Source organism: Anticarsia gemmatalis, chromosome 2 (genome assembly GCF_050436995.1).
Source record: "Anticarsia gemmatalis isolate Benzon Research Colony breed Stoneville strain chromosome 2, ilAntGemm2 primary, whole genome shotgun sequence".
In the NCBI taxonomy this organism is placed as follows: Eukaryota; Metazoa; Arthropoda; class Insecta; order Lepidoptera; family Erebidae; genus Anticarsia; species Anticarsia gemmatalis.
Window position 1 is genome coordinate 4,597,591 of NC_134746.1, and position 14,281 is coordinate 4,611,871.

A 14,281-nucleotide genomic window follows, 5' to 3' on the forward strand; every position below is an offset into this window, starting at 1 on the left:
TGTATTAGGATGAAATTGGAATGATGAACAAATTCAGCATGGAAAAAAGCTTTATTAATAATAAATTATTTACAACATATCTATACATCTGACATGATTATAATCTATTTAAACTATAATAAACAGTTAATAGGTGCCCATTTCTAACAGAGCATCTATTTGTTCAGTCTCAGGTACTATGTCTATTTCAATCGGTTCGGACTTCACTCTGTTGCCCGCTTTATTGTCTAATGTGAAGAATCTAAAGAGCTTTGATAAGTTTATAATAGAATACGCAGACTGCGCCAGCCAGTCTTCCACCATTTCCTTCAGCTGTTGAAAGGCATTCGTGATTTGTGGGGATACACGCGTTTCTGAAACAAAAAATGGTTTTTATTAATTAAATTGATGATCAATTATTATCGTTCTCAAATGACATCTTGGATGACAAATCTTGAGATAAATTACAATACGAAAAGCACTTACTTGCGTTACTATGTTTGCTGAGATCAAACAGGAACATGAAGAAGTTGATTTGCAAGTATAAATCCTTTTCAGTGTATTCCCTGAACATGACGCCCTTCTCACACAGACGACACAGCGGGTAGCCGCCGGCGAAGGTCTGCGGCAGGCGCGCCGAGCGGTGGCCGCACGCGGGGTCCTCGCACGACAGCCAGCCCGCGTAGTACTGCGCGTGGTACTGACGGACTTGCAAACTCAACTGATTCTGAATACTCGCTAAATAATCCACCGGCCTCAAATTACATTTTTCATTCTGACACTTTTCCAAAAAGGTCACATTCTCTTTATCTAACTTTACAATATTTTCCCTTATTTTGTTTTCAGTTTTACAACTTTCACTGACGCACACGAATACGAAGTCTTTACATTGTCTGTATTTTTCTTGTTCGTTTTCCACTTCGTATGTTTCGGTGTTTGAAGCTTCCCTCCTAACTATTTGTTTGTATCCCGATGGGTCTAAACCGAGACAGTCGGCGACTCGCGCCGGGTCCATGCCTTCGATCGGCTCGCATATTCTGGAAATAACTGGATGTAGTTGATGAGCTAGGTAGTACTTGAAATCGACTTTAAGATGTTCAGAGTTCTTCAACTCTTCTATATGGTATGCTCTCTGCGTAGCGGAATTAGCGGTACCGTCTTCACAAATAATATATGGCACGACATCGCCCTTCTTAAATCTTCGACTGTTTTTACTATTCAATCTCAAAGCGACTTGGACATGTGGTTGAGCGTTTTTATCAGCGTATTCGTTGGGATTCTTAGTTAACTGTTTAGTTATAGTCAACATTGATAAAGGCATCTTTCCGCTCATCAAATCATCTTTTAATTTATTAAGATGAGTTTGAATGCTTTCTAATCTTTCATCAGGAGATTGTTCTGAAAGGATCTGACTTAGAATAAATTTGCCCGCCTCCGCCGCTAGTTGTGACCAATCACGACGCACAATATCCAAACCTTTATGCTCGTGAGTGAATACAAATTCACCACTTTTATTTTTGCTGATCAATACGGCTGCATACTTCTTCTTCTTTAAAAGTAATAGATATCTAAACACGCCGTCGATGTCCAGTTCGATCTGCCTATATTTTTTATTGATCTCTTTCTTCAAATCAACACCAATTTTGAAAACATTATCATAATCCAAACAGTTGGTGTTGATCATCAAACTGTCAGTATCTCCGTACACAACGTCGTAGTTAGACTTTTGTACTATATCTTTGGTGTCCATCAGAATTTCTCTGCCTTTCATAGTGACGAGAGCAGCGAGAGGTTTGGCGTAAAATCTAGAGTGTGTGAAGCCTAAACAACCGTACATAGAGTTGGCAGTAAGTTTCAAACCCATTTGTCTTATGTTATACTGCATGTACTGTTCAGGCGACAAGTCTGGTGTTTTCATTAACTTTTTGACTTCTCGTCTACTTTCAACAAGCTTTCGAATTTGCGTCGGTAAAACACCGAGGTCCGTATTGGGAGCCGGCAGCACTAGATTAGCTACATCGTCATCAGAGACAGCAGTTGTTTTCCTTTTTATAGTAGTAAAACAGATGTTATATTCCTGAATAATACTAGGATACAATGAGTTGAAGTCCATAAGTAAGATAAGTTTATCATAGAATCCCTTTTTAGGATCTAACACGAGACCTCCTGAGTACGCGGCTTTTTTCTTGCCTTGTTTTTTGGATACATTAGTTCCTCCTTCTTCCTGATCATCATTATCGTCATCTGCAACTGTTTTCTTGCCATACGTTTTATCAGGCACTATGTAATTCTTCTCTGTGAAGGCGTGGAGTAACAAGAACTCATTTCTCTCTGATCTACCGCCCAATAAAGTTCTAGACATGACGTTACCAGCAATTTGTGTTATTTGCAACGCTAGAGGAATAACATTAAGTTCGCACATAATTTTGAGTATGTATGAAGCATCTTGCATGCTCAGTGACACAAGCTGGAACAAGTCTCTACTGTTCTCGTAGTAGCGCGGGAGGTCTTCTAACGCAACGTCAACGCGTTCATTCTCCTTCATCTTCAGTACATTGACACATAACGTGTCGAGGTCGAAGCTCCTCGCACGAATCAATTCCATAGCAGATATTTTAATATCGCAGACTAAACGACCTAAGAAGGCATCCTTAGCGGCAAACTTCCTTTGAGGCGGAACCGATCTCTTTAGCCGTCCTAATCTCGACCAGTTGGGTATATGAAGATCGAGAATGTTCCCGATAAGTAAATCTTGTTGAAATCCTTGCAGGTCGTGCCCTACTACTAGATCTGGGTCCATTTTCCAAAACTGCACCATGAAATAGTTGAGAAGCTCTCGTTCTGTGTCGCATTTCGTTAGTTTAGTGGCTTTGTATTGTGAGATGGAGTTTTTCAAGTCGAGAGGCCAGATTTCGTTGCATTTTGTCATCACTGAAATTAAATAAGACCTTGTAAGACTGAAGTAAGTGGAGCAGGTTATAGAGCTTAGTGCATTGTTATTCATTTATAAGGTTTAATAAATAAATTATGAAATGCTTACCACAAAAATATTGTTGGAAAGGCGGATTCGGAGGTGGTTTATGTATAGGGAAGCTTGTGTGAGATAAACAACTCAGCATCAAGATTTTAGTCTTTCTTGTTTTAGGGTCCATTGTTGTTCTCATGTTAATCTGTAAATTACATCGTAAATAAAAATAAATAGACCGTATATACACACGACAAGTCTCGATGTCAAGTTAGATATTTAGTGATAATGAATTTCAGTTTTGACAGAGTATAAAACTTGATCTTTCGTTTTCTTGGATCACACAAAATATTTTGTTTTCGTGTGGGAATTAAGACTATAAAATACGACGAAGTCCATCCTAACTACAGTGGAATACACATAGACAGAGCAATTTAACGCTCTAGACAATTTATAAACAAGATAATTAACCCATAAAACAAGCAACTACTTACAGTAGCAACGACGATCGGCGGCGGTTCCAAATCAGCGTCATTTCTGATCACGTTGATGTGTTCCATCTTATCACAGGCTACTTCGAGCTTGCACCACGACACTTTGGCGTGCACTTGCTCTGGGTGTTTAATCTCCAACCAGCAAGGACCTTTGATCTTTCGTTCCAGTAGAAAGGTCTCCAGTGATGATGTGTTCGTACCGAAGAGGTGCGAGAATGTTAGGAATTTCTTGTCTTTCGGCGGCGGTGGGAATGATGCCTGTGTGCCATACACATTGTAATATTATTATTTAATTTTAGTTTCATTTCTACTAAAGCAAATGGAAGGATCGTTTGACAGATTCCTCATTAGTTGTATTGGTGAAGTATAGGTGTCATCAAACACCTTTAATGATGGTAGACCACATTATTCAATGTTGTCCACTTTGTTCAATCAAAGTGTTACTGTTGGTTTCATACACTTGTAATGCGGAGGAAATAAATAAATGTTAGCAGTGTTTTAAGAATAGAGTTAAAGGACATTTTAGATACTAGGGGGTTTATTATGAAAGAAAAGAGAGTAGATCTTCGCCCCTTGCAGATGGACACATAATTGACTAAAGAAAAAGAAATAACCCGCAGGTACACATACCGAGTATCTAACTTCAAGATAATCAGACTGTGCAGGTATGTCTGGCAGGTTGAAGCAGTAGTTCTTGGTGACCTTGCGCGACTTGAACTCCTTGAGGCCCAGCTCACTCGCCACTGAACTGTTGAACTCTTCATACATGTCCATCATTGTTACCTCTTGATCAGTCGCCTCTAGCGTTACTGGGTCTAATTTCTGGAAAAATAACATTCAACTTTAAAATACAGATATAGTTAGACAATGTTTCTATGCTATCTTGATTACTTTTTGTAGTTTTTAGCTACGTCATGCATACAGCTTAAAACAGAGCACAATGAACTTCAGAATCAAAAGATATAGTATTAACAATACATTACAGGTTTAAAATATTACATTACATAGTTTAGGTTGAATAAAGCAATATGACTTACATATTCTCTAGGCAAGAGGAATATTTGTCTATTAACATTCTTCACAACTAGGCAGCATGATACAGCACCAGCCTTCTTATTTGAAGGATTGACATACACCTTTCCAAAAAGATACACCACTCCGGGCTTCACAAATCTATCCTCCCAAGCATCAAGCCAATAAAACTTCATAACTTTGTCCCCACTCTCATTAGTCTGAAGGGGCAACTGGTCATCTACATGAACATTGGCAACAGCTTGATTCTCACACATTTGATCAGGCCAAGTACTAGTAAGAGGTTTCAACTGTTTTGGAGATTCTTTTTTAACTGGAAATATATCAAAATCTTCATTGAGAAACTCTTCAGCTACATCTGTGATAGTCTCTCCGGTACTTGGCAGTGCCTCTTGCTTTACTTCAGCTGGTATAGGTGGTTTAGGTGTAGTGTCATTACTAAAATCGTCGTCAAAATCAATGTCTTGTGTTTGAAACTCTTCAATGTCCTGAGTGGCTGAGTCTTCTAGTTCTTGTTTGATTTCTCTGTCTATCTTCCATTCTGGTTTCTTTATAACTGGTTTGGATGATTCACCATTTTCTATTGGCTTTGGACTTGGTTCTTTGTGTGTGACCACATTTTCTTTCTGTAAACAAACAAGGTAATAATTTAACACATGAACACCACAGTACTACAACATACTACATAGAAGTCTGTTAGGAATCTTAGAGAGTTCCAATTTTAAGGTATTTGTATAAAATAGAGACTATTTTAGATAATTAATAATAGAGTATAACAGGATTACTACTATTCTGGCAGCAATTTTACCTAAAGTACAACAGATCAAAGTTATATTACTATTATAAGTTAAGTGTAATATTCATTACTTAGGTTTGAATGTAGATACACAACGAATACTCACATTTTCAGTTTTGACCACAGGCTTATCTTGCTCCTTGCTCAAGATCGTGGTTGGTTTCTTAACAGCAGCAGCTGAGAGGCTCTTGAAGTAGTTCTGTGCATCTCTCTTACTTGACTCCACTATGTTGGTCTTGGTCACCACTGGCTTCGGCTTCACTACTGTTGAGGCATTACCATCCAAGTCTGACATGATGTCTGACAGGATGTTGTCTTCTGATATTTTTACATCCTGTAAATGATAATATAGTTATTAAGTTTTTATTGGTTGTGCCATAGCATTTTACATTTCTTTTGACCTTTGGAAGCACAATAAGCGAGCCATAAAAAGAATTGTTGGCCTGTCATCATAATGATACACTACATATTTAGAGAACTTTTTTACAGGATATGGGGAACTCAAAACAATAGTTTAACTTAAGTTGAGTGACAATAAATGAATGTTAATCAATTAATGAATAAGGCTCATAAACTATTGAAAGTGACTCAATGAGAGGAAGCATTCATTCACCAGTGGTAGGAGTTAGCTTAATAAAATTACTTTCAAGTTAATGTTGGTCTCACCTCTTTCTTCTTAGTAGGCATAGAGCCCAGCAGGTTCCTAATGTTTCCTTTAGCAGATGCTTGTGGAGCCACTCTAGCCTTCCTCTTCTGTCCTCTGCCTGACTCCTTGTTGTTGGATGCAACATAAGTGTCCTCAATCTCATCATCATCAAATATCTCCCTCCCATCTTCCACATAGCCTGTTCCATCTGTTTAAACAATAAAATAATATAAGAATCATTGCCATTGATATCATCACCAATTACATTACACCACTAGCATGTTGCAGGACAAATAATAAAATGTGGGGTTTCCAAACCAGATTACCCACGAGTGTATGTAAATACAAAGTACTTTCGCAAATCGGATAGGTTGTTTGAAGACAGGCATACACCAATATGAAGGCATTAGGGCATAGGGCATAGGTAAGTGAAGAACAAATTAAACTTGTATCGCACAGGCAACAACAATAAAGATCTTCCTACCATCATCGTCAATCCAGTCGTCTTCCTGTCGTTGCAGCACACGTTCCGTATACTCCTTCTCATCAACGGTGTCGTACACATTCTCCAGCTCATCCACATCGTATTTATTCTTTACGCCTTTGCCTTTCAACTGTTTTAGCCTTTCAAAAGCCGACATACGCCCATGTTTGTCGACTTTTTGTCTTTTGGCTCGCTGACCCGCTAAAAAAACAAAGGTTACGATAACAGTCACATTCATGTAAATAAGCTTTTCATGATAAAACCTTCATGTAACTCACACAAACACACATAATAAACTCACCTAAAGAATCCGACATGGTACAATTTTATAATTCTACAAACATTTACAATTTATTTTGTCCTCAAAAGTCAGCGAAAATACTTTTGATTGACGTTTACTTTGGCGGCAAAACAACACAGGAAGATTGGTTCATGGTTGGTTGAACAATTTTTAAGGGTTGTCTCTATTCCATCAGTTCGTAGGAAGTCCAATCGACTACTGAACGAATGAATGAAAGTAGTAGGGTTGTTACCTACTCTTGTCTATTCCACTACCGAAATCGTGAATATTATGTACTGTGGCTGGTAACATTCAATGTTTTTTTTAGAACAACGGTTGGGCTTCGGTTTCGCGCCAATTTCTCTAAATTGTCAAACAAAACTTGTGTCAACTGAGTTGCGGCAAAAATCTAACTTTTTACTTAAAATTTGATTCTTTCTTTTCGTGACTGTTTGTGACTATCACGATGGCTATGCGTGATTACACCGCCGACAAAGGTATAAACAGAGACATTATTATTTTTATTGTACCTACTGTTTTTGTTTTGCCTTAGCGTGTTTGTGATTTACCAATATATTCATGTTACAGAGGCGTTCAAAAACTTCTTTGTGGACTTTTGTCAGACCGACGATGAGGGAAATAAGAACTTCAAGTATTCAGAGCAACTCACAAGAGTTGCACACAGAGAACAGGTAAATATTTTAGGTTACTTGCTTTCCAAACTTCTGAACAATAGACACCAGTCTTTTCTTGACGGAAAACTATGCTCAGACTTAAATCTAACAGTGATACCATACACTGATAAACTCCTCACTGTGTTGATATGATAATCCTAATTTTCTGTTAATTCTAGGAGTTATTACCTATTTAATATATATTACTTTTGTTCTAGATGCCATGCACACTATAATATAATTCGTTTGTATCTATTCTTCATTCTATTTGTATTGTTTGTATATTGCAGACTGCCTTCGTAGTGGAGCTGGATGACTTGCATGAGAGCAATGAGGAGCTAGCAGAGGCTGTAAGGCAGAACACAAGACGCTACACCAACATGGTGTCTGATGTGGTGTATGAAATGTTGCCAGACTACAAACACAGAGAGGTAGTCATAATATAGCCTTCCGCTTTGTACTGACTGAAGACCACAAATTTTGTATAACAACACAAGACGTATATATATGTTCATATAATAACAAATTATATGTTTGTCTTGTGTGTGTTATTGAACATTTTGTAACTTTTAGGTTGCAGCCAAAGATGCATTAGATGTCTACATTGAGCACAGAATAATGTTAGAGGCCAGGAACCACAGGATCCCTGGAGAGATGAGAGATCCCCGCAACAGATACCCACCAGAACTTATTAGGAGATTGTAAGATTTCTACACTTTTAAACCTTATATATTAATAAAAGAAGTACAAAAATTGAATTATCTGCCCATCTATTTTATGCTCTCTTTGCTAAGTTGTTCTGTTTTGCATAATAGTTTAAGTTACACTTACTATAATTTTTATTTTACAGTGAGGTGTATTTCAAAGATCTGTCTACATCTAAGTCATTACCTATCAGAGAAGTTAAGGCTGAACATATTGGGAAACTTGTTACACTCAGAGGTAAGAAAACTACATTCTCCTAATGTTATTACTACATTACTATATTATCAACTACCTGTACATCCCTTCTATATCCTATAATCATTATATTAATAGAAGACAGCTTAACTATATTTCATACAAATATTACATTTTGCCAGCTTCATCATGAAGTTAATGATTAAAAACAATTGATCCATAAACAGTTGCTTAAAGTTTATGTTTTTCTCTATACATTTGTGGTGTGTACATGATATTTGACCATGTATTTAGGCATAGTGACGCGCTGCACGGACGTGAAGCCGCTGCTGGTGGTGGCGACGTACTCGTGCGCGGCGTGCGGCGCCGAGACGTACCAGCCGGTGCGCGCGCTGCAGTTCACGCCGCCGCCCGCCTGCAGCGCCGACGAGTGCCGCCTCAACAAGACCGCGGGCCAGCTGCACCTGCAGACCAGGGGCTCGCGCTTCCAGAAGTTCCAGGAGCTCAAGATACAGGAACATGTAAGCACCAGTAACCAGTAGTTGATATCATTCTCTTTTGGATAATAGGATTTTATTAAAATTTGTTGTTAAAAGCTAAAAGTTTAAGACAAGATGTAACTTGCACTTTTAGCATAATATATGATCAGTGTGAAAATCTCACTGGAACCACTCCATTATTCATACCAGATTTGTCATATGACAAAAATATTTACTAACAATGCTTTTGTTTCCACAGTCTGACCAAGTGCCAGTGGGTCACATTCCGCGTCAGCTGTCGGTGTACTGTCGCGGTGAGACGACCCGGCGCGCCCAGCCCGGCGACCACGTGGCCGTCACCGGCATCTTCCTGCCGCTGCTCTCCGCCGGCTTCAGGCAGATCGTGCAGGGATTACTCTCTGATACATACCTTGAAGCTCATGTAAGTGATATAAACATTATATTAAACTTTTAATACCATGTTATTAAGTATTTCTGTAGTAATGTTACACACTGATTCAACTGTGGCCCTTACAGATAAATGTTTGACTTATTGACTGAAGCTTAGGTGTGTTTATTTCAATTTGTTACAAGATCTAAAACTTGATATTCACTCCAAGGTTTAAGTTATTAGGCTTGCTTGTTATTATTAAATGGAGGATAGCTGTAACAGCAGGTCCATTTAATACGATACTAGTATCAAAATCCGTGCAACTGTATGTGCGTTATATTTGAACGTCTTAGTGTCCAGTCTCGTTCTCGTTCAGTCGTGTTTTGTAGATTGTAACAAGTCTATACATTTGCTATATATAATGTAACATGGTTGTGCTTTTGTCCTATAGAATGTAACATGCCTGAACCAAACGGACGAGAGTGAGCTGGCCGAGGCTCTGACAGAGGAGGAACTGGCAGAGCTGGCTGATGAAGACCTGTACTCGCGCATGGCACGCAGTCTCGCGCCTGAGATATACGGACACGAGGATGTGAAGAAAGCGCTATTGTTACTGCTAGTTGGGGGCGTTGATAGGTTTGTTTTAATTTAAATTTAACATTTTTTGTTAAGCTTGGTCTATTTACTTTCGTCACTTATCACATTAAGCGAAAATTTTATGTGTACTAAAGCACACAATGCAAAAATGTAAGCAAAAAGTAAATTAATAGAAAAAAACCATAAACGGTCCTATAGCCTTAGCAAACTAGCCCAAAATAGCTCTTATAAATTAACCTATATTACTTGTGGCTGACTGTAAAGCGTTTGATATTTTGGCTCATAATTAAAATCAGAGCCCAAATTGTAGGATATCAGTTTATCTTATAATGTTTAATGTTTTTGTCTAGGCGTCCGAACGGTATGAAGATCCGCGGCAACATCAACATCTGTCTGATGGGTGACCCGGGAGTGGCCAAGTCTCAGCTGCTGAACTACATCGACCGCCTGGCGCCGCGCAGTCAGTACACCACCGGGCGAGGCTCCTCCGGCGTCGGTCTCACTGCCGCTGTTATGAAGGTAACACACAAGTCACTTATCACTGTTATAGTTGTTATAACTTTGATAACAACATATTAAGTTCATGTACCAGTGGTTGTAATTGCTTGTTATATTAAAACTGCCTTTAAGCCTTAAAAAAAAGTTTACTATTGCGAGTGTGCACGTAATTACGTACGTATATGTGTACGTAAGTATATTGTAAAACTTTAAATTTACCAAGATCTCTGTTGTCAATACTCAAGAATATTTCCTATTTCATAAAGTTTATGTTTTTTTCGGTGTAGGATCCCTTCACCGGCGAGATGATGTTGGAAGGTGGTGCGTTAGTACTGGCTGATCAAGGAGTGTGCTGCATCGATGAGTTCGATAAAATGGCGGAGAACGACCGCACTGCCATCCATGAGGTCATGGAACAACAGACTATCAGCATTGCCAAGGTGAACATTATCTCTAAGACTATTAATATAATCATTTTGGAGTCCATTGCATTCCAGACATAATTAATTCCTTAAGGACGAGAAGAGTTAGGTTATATTCCACTACTCTTAACTTCATATAATTTAAACACTTCCATGCTCACGGTGTTTTCCTGGTTATCGAAAGTGTGTGAATTTATTTCTTGTACACATATGTTTTTAAAAAGCAAAATACCTTGGCTTCGAAATACGCGAATTAGAATTTCTAGCATGGGACGTTAATAGTTATAGTTACGGCCCTTGGTGGTCTCGTTATATTTTTCTAAATATTTGTATTGTTGTAGGCTGGTATCATGACATGCCTGAACGCCCGCGTGTCGATCCTAGCGGCGGCCAACCCTGCCTACGGCCGCTACAACCCGAAGCGAACTATTGAACAAAACATACAGCTGCCCGCTGCGCTACTTTCACGTTTCGACCTGCTATGGCTCATACAGGACAAGCCTAACCGGTAAGAATGAACAATATTATTCTAATACACAACAACGGGAATGACTTTTCACGTGCACGAAGAAGCTCACTAAACACTACTAAGTGTTCACTCAACTATGAAATGACCGCGCCAAGTGTTACTTAGAGCCCTGCCTCACTAGGACGCCATGGCGGCGTCGCTGGCTACGTATCCAAGCAGTTAATATTGAAATGTATGCCACCTAACTCATGTGGCAAGGTGACAGGGTGTCAAGGCAGGGCTCTTATTTCACATCGTTTACCGACCAGTGGGCATAACTAGCTATTAGCGCCAGAATGTAGTTGTTAACTGTGTGGTTTGTCTCACAGCGAGAAGGACCTGGAGCTGGCCAAGCACATCGCGTACGTGCACCAGCACTCGACGCAGCCGCCCAGCGAGGTGCGCGCGCTGCCCATGCGCCTGGTGCGGCGCTACGTGGCGCTCACCAAGCGCAAGCAGCCCGCCGTGCCCACGCACCTCGCCGACTACATCGTCTGTTAGTACTACTACCAACTTTAACTCTTGCAGACTTAACGTTTCAACCGATATTGCCTTAGATAGACTCAAAATAACAGTCCTACGCATTAATAACCAGGTTTCGAATACCTTAATCTAATATAGAATAATTTATTTAAAACACAAACACATTGTTTGATGTTCGATTCGTTAGTTATTTGGCAAAGTCTTCATAGTATTACCTGGTATTATGTCTTGAATCGAAAATGAAAGGCAGAAAAGCCGTAGAGCCCTATTTTACTACGATCAATCAAGTTTCATAACAATTTATGCAACATTTACTTCTAAAACTAAATAAAACACAACAAGTAACTAGCTTAAAAGCTCACGTGTAAAATAATAACGCTGTATATGTGTATCGTCAGCGTCGTACGTGGAGCTGCGGCGCGAGGCCCGCAACGCTCGTGACGTCACGTTCACGTCGGCCAGGAACCTGCTCGCCATACTGCGCCTGTCCACTGCACTCGCACGACTCAGGTAAACTGCTTAACAATATTACTGGGATGTTTAAACTTATTCTCTACGTTTGTATTACAATAATAACACTTGTATCACGGAAAAGGCTGTTTCTGTGCAATTTAAATGTTATGATGATTAGAGTAATGAAAGGGAGAACAAGTACTTACATTTTATATGTTTGTAACTTTGAATAGTGTTTTTTTTTCAAAAGATATGTAACGTAGTACAAAAATCTTTACTTAATCACAAGTAATAGGTCAGTTTTCCATAGTTTTTATTCACACGTACGTATTCAAGCCTTTAGAATATAAAAAAATGTCGGCGGCAATCTCCCCATAGTAATTTCATCTCAAAAGTGATTAACTATTGACATATAATAAGATCTGCAAACTTGGTAATACGTGCTTTTATTCTTTGAAAAAAGTTATCTGAGGATGTGAAAATGACATTAAACATAAGCATATTTATCTTGTGTAGGTTGTCCGACGTGGTGGAAAAGGAGGACGTGTCGGAAGCCATTCGTCTCGTTGAGATGTCCAAGCAGTCACTCTCGCCCGTCGACGAGAACGTACAGAGGTAAACAACTTCACTTATGTTGTTAACTACTCGTAGATTTTAATGTTATATTGTTTCAAACTAAATCCTTGTCTCATTCATTTAAAAATTAAAGATTAATCGATAAAAATGTCATTAAAAATCTGTTCTGTCTAATAAACAAAAATGTGACCAACGGGGTGAAATCTACTTTTGCATAAATTATGATAGTTTTTCCAACTCAGCTAGTACAGAAATATCTGTGAAATCAACCTGTGTGGTAAAATAATTGTGAGTTTGAGTCACAAAATACAATATTAAAGTTCACTCTAATTGTATAACTTTCCTAACAATAAGATATTGAAATATATTAAATAGTCTTACGAGGTTCGCAACTAATAAATCCCAAAATAGATAGGAACAGAAAACAGAAACTTGAACATTCGACATAATATTAACAAGTTATTTTTACTTCTAGGGGTATAAGTTCTACAGATCGCATATTCGCGATAGTGCGTGACCTGGCGGGCTCAAGCCAGACGGTTAAAATCGCTGACGTCATCGAACGCTGCGTCGACAAGGGCTTCAAACCTGATCAGGTGAGATTACAGATGTTATAGTGACCTACCAATCCACTTAATCTAGTTTTGGAAAAGGTTTTATCCGTTTATGATCATTTTTGACGGACGTGGTTCTGTGGTTAATGTATGCGCTATCTAACCTTGGTAGGTAGGCAGTAGGGAGGCTGTAGGTTCGATTCTCACACAGAACAAATACTCGTGTGATGTGATTTGCAATGTTACAAATGTCTCCGCGAAACAAAATGAATTGATAGTGCTGTTTTTTTTAAAAGGAAGGAAGTAAAAATCTTTTTGAAATTGTTACCGTTATAACACGTGTATTCTCGCGAAAGTAGATGAATTTTGAAACATTAGCACTTCTTATATAAATTTGCAAAAGTCTTGTATGAAATAAAAACTTAAATCCTATCTTTCTACAGGTGGATGCTTGTATTGAAGAGTACGAAAACCTGAACGTATGGCAAGTGAACCAAGTGCGGACGAAGATCACGTTCATGTGAAACCCACCAATGATTTGTTTTGTACCTAGATATAAGTGAACCAGTGTGCCTGACCAACTTTATTGTAAGCTGATTTATGATGACTGCGAATTATGTTTAATAAACTATTTTCTAATAATTTTGTTGTGTTATTAGCTGACCTGCGCTGCTTAGCAATTATTTTAGGTTTAATTTCCTATTTTAGCCACTAAGGGCTTGTCAATCGTAAAGAAAATTTTCCTGTCTGACCCCAGGTCTTAAAACTATCTCGAAAACTTATGCTACACTTGGATAAAAGGACTTCTTTTTTATAGTATTAGTGCGGACTATATTTCTATAAGTACATACATTAAGTATTATGATATGAAGTTCTGAGTTTATACCTCTTCATACAAGAAAGTTAAAGCAACTATCTTCATACCAGTATTCATAAGTGAAAGTATTATCCGTATAGTGCGAGGTACTCTCTACCATTTGTTCTGCGTCGTTCACTCACTCAGAACTTTGTTTTTCCTCAAGTTGCGCTTATGAAAGTAATAACTTAACGGCAGATGTATGAAATACTTT

The 14,281-nt window shown here is 38.6% G+C and overlaps 2 protein-coding genes across 2 annotated transcripts; one reads left to right on the forward strand and one right to left on the reverse strand.

Moving 5' to 3' along the window:
• Window positions 1-32: 32 nt before the first annotated feature.
• PolA1 (DNA polymerase alpha catalytic subunit) lies at window positions 33-6,854 on the reverse strand. The gene is made up of 10 exons (XM_076125532.1): window positions 6,698-6,854; window positions 6,397-6,597; window positions 5,933-6,120; window positions 5,373-5,600; window positions 4,476-5,096; window positions 4,069-4,260; window positions 3,439-3,696; window positions 3,020-3,149; window positions 466-2,910; window positions 33-353 (listed from the first exon to the last, which is right to left on the reverse strand). Exons 1-10 carry the CDS (start codon window positions 6,711-6,713, stop codon window positions 127-129), a joined length of 4,506 nt encoding a protein of 1,501 aa, XP_075981647.1. The 5' UTR covers window positions 6,714-6,854; the 3' UTR covers window positions 33-126.
• A 149-nt stretch (window positions 6,855-7,003) lies between these two features.
• On the forward strand, window positions 7,004-13,853 carry Mcm7 (minichromosome maintenance 7). The gene is made up of 16 exons (XM_076125541.1): window positions 7,004-7,173; window positions 7,265-7,368; window positions 7,641-7,781; window positions 7,924-8,051; window positions 8,201-8,292; window positions 8,545-8,771; window positions 8,989-9,171; window positions 9,572-9,756; window positions 10,068-10,236; window positions 10,503-10,655; window positions 10,979-11,145; window positions 11,475-11,641; window positions 12,027-12,138; window positions 12,598-12,696; window positions 13,133-13,253; window positions 13,655-13,853. Exons 1-16 carry the CDS (start codon window positions 7,143-7,145, stop codon window positions 13,733-13,735), a joined length of 2,160 nt encoding a protein of 719 aa, XP_075981656.1. The 5' UTR covers window positions 7,004-7,142; the 3' UTR covers window positions 13,736-13,853.
• Window positions 13,854-14,281: the final 428 nt, after the last annotated feature.